The sequence below is a fragment of the Aphanomyces astaci genome (genome assembly GCF_000520075.1).
Source record: "Aphanomyces astaci strain APO3 unplaced genomic scaffold supercont1.136, whole genome shotgun sequence".
Taxonomy (NCBI): domain Eukaryota; phylum Oomycota; class Saprolegniomycetes; order Saprolegniales; family Verrucalvaceae; genus Aphanomyces; species Aphanomyces astaci.
The window spans coordinates 104477-110066 of NW_009798399.1; the positions used below are offsets into that span (position 1 = coordinate 104477).

Consider the following 5590-nt stretch of genomic DNA (forward strand, 5'->3'; position numbering starts at 1 on the left):
CCTCTCTGGACAACCTGAAGAGAAAGCTGGCCAGCCCCCCAATCCTAGCCTACCCGGACTTCGAACTACGATTCACGGTCTTCGTGGACGCATGCCCCATAGCCCTGGGGGCAGTATTGATGCAAGAACAACGAGGCCGACACCGAGTGATTGCGTATGCTAGCCAAGCCCTGGACGCCTCTCAACAAAAATGGATCAAGAAGAAAGTCGGAGTCTCGGAGATCGAGTGTTATGGGTTGGTGTGGGCCACAACCAAGTTCAGACCCTACCTCGACCGGAGACACTTCACGGTCTACACGGATCACGCGGCCCTAGTATGGTTATACAAGACCGGATCGAAGTCCGGAAATGGGAAGTTGGCCCGGTGGGCCGTGCACCTACAAAGCCTGGATTTCACAGTGGTTCATCGCCCTGGAGCACAGATGGGGTGCGTTGATGGACTGTCACGACTCCCCATAGAGTCCCAGGGCGAACCCACCCTGAGCGCATATCATTGGGATGCGGAGACCGAAGATTTCTCAGCGGTGCCCCTGCCGGCAGGGGGTCCCCGAGTGTGCTCTATAGCCTCGGGAGTAGTGGGAGCGATCACAAGGGGCCAAGCCCGCGCGTCGGAACCACCCCATGAACCCCCGGAAGCCAAAATGATAAAAGGAGTGAGCCCCAAGGACCCAAGCAAACTCCCCAGAACCCCTGACCGTTGCCCCGACGGCGAAACCCCCGTCTCTGAGGGCTTGGAGGATTCTCTAGTAGATGCTAGAGAATCCTCCGGCTGCCGAAGCGGACGGGGTGTCACCCCTGAAACTACCTCCGTACTACGACGACACGTACGCTCTGCCCGACCGGGTACTACGTAAAGAACAGGCAAGGGATCCGTTCACCATTTCCATGAAGGCGTACCTCGAGGACAAGGCACTTCCCCTGGAAGAATGGCTTATGAAGGTGGTAACCCGGACGTCCGAGCATTACGAAGTGAAGGACCAAGTACTCTATCGGAGGGTGATCTTGAAGTCCCCAATCAGAAATCCCAGGTTGAATCTAGTACCGGTAATTCCGATCTCGATGACGACCGACGTCTTGGCGCTCTGCCACGACTCCCCGTTGTCTGGGCACTTCGGAAGAGAACGGACCTTGGAAAGGGTACGACGAGTTGGGTACTGGCACCGATGGGGCGAGGACGTCCGGGAGTACTGCATCTGTTGTGTCCGATGTGGCGCCGCCAAGGGTACGAGACCCTGGAAGCAAGGGCGACTGCAACGGATGCCCGTGTACGGCCTCAGGGGCCCGTTCAGTTTCGTCGTGGTCGACGCGCTCGGCCCCTTACCAACCACCCCCGGAGGGAACAAGTTCATCCTGGTGTTCATGGACTACTTCACGCGTTGGGCGGAGGCTATACCGGTCCCAGATCTCAAGACCACTACCTTCGTGACCGCGTTGATAGACGACGTGATATGCCGGCATGGGGTGCCGGACAAGTTGCTGTCGGATCGCGGGTCGAATTTTGTGACTAAACTCGCCGAAACCCTCTACCAGACCCTGGGAATCGAGAAAGTGGCTAGTGCCCCCGGACATCCTCAGGGACAGGGGCTGGTGGAACGATTTAACTCCACGCTGGCCACAATGTTGAAAATGTACGTAAATGCGGCCCACACGGACTGGGACGTGTACCTGCCACGGCTACTATGGGCTTATCGTACCGCCCACCAGGAGACTCTGGGAGATACTCCGTTCTTCTGCATGCACGGGAGGGATCCCGTGCAGCCCTTCCATTTGGCTTTCGCGAACCAGGAGCCGCTTTGGAAGTCAGACGAACTCCCACAATGGCGCAGGAAACAGAGTGCGTGGTTCACAACCACTCGGAAGCTAGTGGAAGCCCAGTTACTCCAAGGGCAGAACCGAGATGCGACCTCTCGAGACAGTCAGCGGAAAGTTGACTTCCAACCCGCAGATTCCGTATGGGTCTACCAATACTTCCATAAGACGACACACCCTGACGACATCAGAGTCCGAAAGTTCGCCTACCACTGGCACGGACCCTACCGAATCCACTGTCGGCAAGGGGAGAACACGTACCGGATTTACTTACCTACCCACCCCGACCGAGTCGTCCCTATCAACGTGGACCGGCTCAAGGCTTTACGAGGTTATTGGACTCGCCCGTTTAACGACGAGGTCCCGGAAGGATACCAAGAGACTGATGGCACCTGGGAGGAGGCCTGTGACGTCCTTCTGGGCGACGATCTGCTTCCAGACTCGAGCTTCATCGACCGCCTTGAGTTCGCCGACGGAGACGTGGCCTACACGAACACCCCTACGCCCATTGTCAAGGTCCTGGACAAGAGGCGCACGGCGCCCGGGGAGCCCGAATACCTGGTAAGGCATGCGGATGGAGAAACCCATTGGACCCCGCGATCTCGGCTTACCGATTACGAGTCGTTCATCTCGGAATATGAGAACCTGGAACGCTCTCACCAAGGCCTTCCTACCCTACGTCGCAGCCCCAGACTAGCGGAACTCGACGTGGAAGCCGTGGTTCGCTAGTACTAGCTACTCCGTCAGTCAGCCCGATCCTTTCTTTGGATTCCGGGAAGACTCAAAATACTGCATTTATACATGAAACACTGCATTACACAAGAACCGGACTATTCTCGCCGTCCCGGAAAGTCAAAGGTCTATGATCACCGTCTCCTCATCGGTGTCCGTAGCGGAATTGGACAACAAGTCCACCATTTCCGGTGCCGGGAGCGTACTCTGAACCCCGGAAGCTGAAAGGGTTGGGGACGCGCCGAACGTCGTGTCCGTTTTCGGTACCCCGGTGGTGTGGGGAAGTGGGGGCGTATGCCCCGTGGGGGGAATACCCGCTGGGCGCGGCATAACACGTGCCCACTGGGACCCTTAGGGGGGATGCGAACGGTCGCCCACCACGAACGGGAAACGCCCCTGATAGACGCCGGCGCGTCGGCACTCTTCGGGCTGAGCATACAACCACGTCAACACTCGCGACACTCTCTCCTGAGAACAGTTCGCCGGATTCAAGGGGTCAAACTTCTTCAACCAAAACTCCCTGAGCGAGCGCCCCTTGAGGAAGGCTAGAGTGACCATGAAAGGGGGATCGAACGGCTCCGTGCGAGAAGTGGACGGAACCTCCGGCCGGAATTCCGAACCTTGCGACGACAAGTATTCCTGCACGTCTCGAGCACCCTGGACCGAGGCCATCATCTTCAAAGATACCCCGTCGCGAAGGAAGTCCGGCCAATACGAATGGGGGTAACAAAGGAAGCGCAACAAGTCGGTTCCGTGGCGCCGAATGATGCGGTATAGGCATCCGATAATGCCCACCAATGGCCCCATGGCCGCCTCAACTTCGGCATTCACTTCGGCCGACCCCCGCATGAAACGACGGTTCCAGTGCGCGAGGGCATGGTTTTCCCAGAAGTCCTCGAGTTGTTCCTGGAGCTCCGCCCACAGCGGAAGTCGACGCCACGACGAATGAATAAACGACTCCTGCGCTTTGTACTGTTCCCACGGCTTCGATCAACGTCTCGGGGTAGATTCCGGTCCGCGGATGGCAAAGGAACAGCAGCGTGAACGCGGGAGACTTTTCGTTTACCGGGACGCCCTCCTGTGGCCGAGCGTTTCGCGGGACGCGAAGGGGATGGGGGTACGGGTGCCTTGGCTCCCGCCTGTCCTGGGAGGGTCGAACCCTTAGCCCCCGAGCCCGGAGGGGCCTCGACAACGTCCGCCTCCAGGACTCCCGACGACGGTGTGGAAGACTCCTTCAACGCATCCCTCATGACCGGGAGGGCCGTATTCACCCAAGCACTGAACGTCGGGCCCCGGACTCGCCCAAGCAGGGGCTCCGTCAAACCGCGCGCGGCCTTGGCAGGAAAAATGCCTACGCTCTCGATGCAGGACTTGAAGCGATCCGGATCACTCGAGGTCCACGCCTCTATCAGCGGCGCCACGCCGGCGGCCCCGGACACCTGCAAATGTTGCGCGACCCAATCCCAAAACGACGGGACGGCATCTTGGAAGTGCTCGTTGGCATGCAACAAGGCTCGGGCCGACGTCCGCTCGCTCTCTTGGAACGCTTGAAGTTTCTCCTCGAGATCGTGGCTGGCCTGTTTCTCACGAAGTAACTTTTCCTCCAACTGGGCCAAATCTTCGCGGTGATGCTGGCCCTGGCTCGCGTACCCCTGTACTCGGGACTCCAGGGCTCCCAACTTTCGTAATGCGTCGGCCTGGAAGGCCTCGATTTGGCTCCGGAGGATCTTGTTTTTAAGGCGGGAGTCCTTGGCCCTCGCCTTCTGAGTCTTGGCCGCCTCCCGGAGGTCTTGGTTCTCGGCCAGTAGGATGTCCCAAGCCGGGTTGCTAGCAGAAAAACGGGGAGGTTGCGCTTCGAGTTGCGCGATGCGGTCTTGGGCGACTCTGAGTTGTTCCTGGAGTTCTCCCGCCGTGGTAAGTGCCCGATCCCGATCCTGACGCGCCTTCTCATAGTCTGCTCTCTCGGTTTCGAGGCTGCGGCGAAGGTCCCGGCAACCACCAACGACTTGTTCTGAAGCGCCAGCTTGACAACCCCTTCCTTCCCGGCGACCAACCTGGCCGAATGCGCCGTGTAGTTCCGGGCATCGTTCACCTCGGCAGTCATGACTTCCAGGGCCTGGTCCGCCTCTTGAACTCGCCGCCCCAGCTCGGTGGCCTTTTCCGTTTGGGCTGTCAACTGACTCGTCAGGTCCCGGGTTCTGCCTGCTGGTCGTTCAGCCTGGCCTGGGCTTGGTCACGCTGCTCCCGGAGGTCGTGTTGTCCTTGCTCCAAGGATCGGAGCGACTCTTGGGCCTCTTGTAGCAAGTCGTGGGCCCCCTCCTGTTCAGCCTGTGCCGTATCCAAGACCGGTCGACTCGAATCCAGGGCCGTCCGGAGGTCCAGGACTTCGGCGTTCACTTCAGAAAACGTCGCTCTCAAGAATTCCACTTCGTCCACCAGGGCGTGACGAGCTTGTGACATGTCGTGGGGACCGCTCCCCAGGGTCGACGCCATCGCTGCCCGAACTTCCTGGAGGACGCGTAACGATCGTTCGTTTCGCCGAATGCTGTTGCGCAGGTCTGCGATGGCATGGGAGAGCACGGTGCGCATACGCAAGAAGGAATATGGCGAGGCGTGGTCATCCGGCCCCTGAGTGGCCGCCTGCTCTGCGAGCGCCGCGTGGTCTCGGGTGGAGGAGACTGTAGTGGCATCGTCGTCCGGCGCTCCGGAAGTATCTGCGGGTCCCCGCGGCCGAGCCGTCGGTGGCGGTGTCATCCTCGCCGAACTGTGATCCATGTTCGTGGCCTCCGAGTCAGGTTGCCGAATGAAGCGACCTCGCTGTGTGCACCTTTTCTGGCTGCGGGATTCTTTCCGGACCGCGGCGCTAGCCGACCTTTCTCGCCCAACGACCATTCTCCCGGGACTCTGTGTGCTGATTGGTCCTTGCCGGAGCTTCGGACTTAAGCGGAGGAGAATGTCACGGGGTGAAAGAAAGCGACTTTCTTTCGACGTTTCCCGCTAACCGTCATGTCTCCGGTTACAGGATCATCATCCCACTGTAACTCTGGGA

General features: G+C 59.4%; 1 protein-coding gene across 1 annotated transcript; it reads right to left on the reverse strand.

The window, feature by feature from the left end:
- Positions 1 to 2892: 2892 nt before the first annotated feature.
- H257_18105 (hypothetical protein) lies at positions 2893 to 5295 on the reverse strand (the record flags this gene model as incomplete). The annotated part of the gene is made up of 4 exons (XM_009847116.1): positions 2893 to 3513; positions 3588 to 4475; positions 4538 to 4710; positions 4779 to 5295. The coding sequence occupies 4 exons, from the start codon at positions 5293 to 5295 to the stop codon at positions 2893 to 2895; spliced, it is 2199 nt and encodes a 732-aa protein (XP_009845418.1).
- Positions 5296 to 5590: the final 295 nt, after the last annotated feature.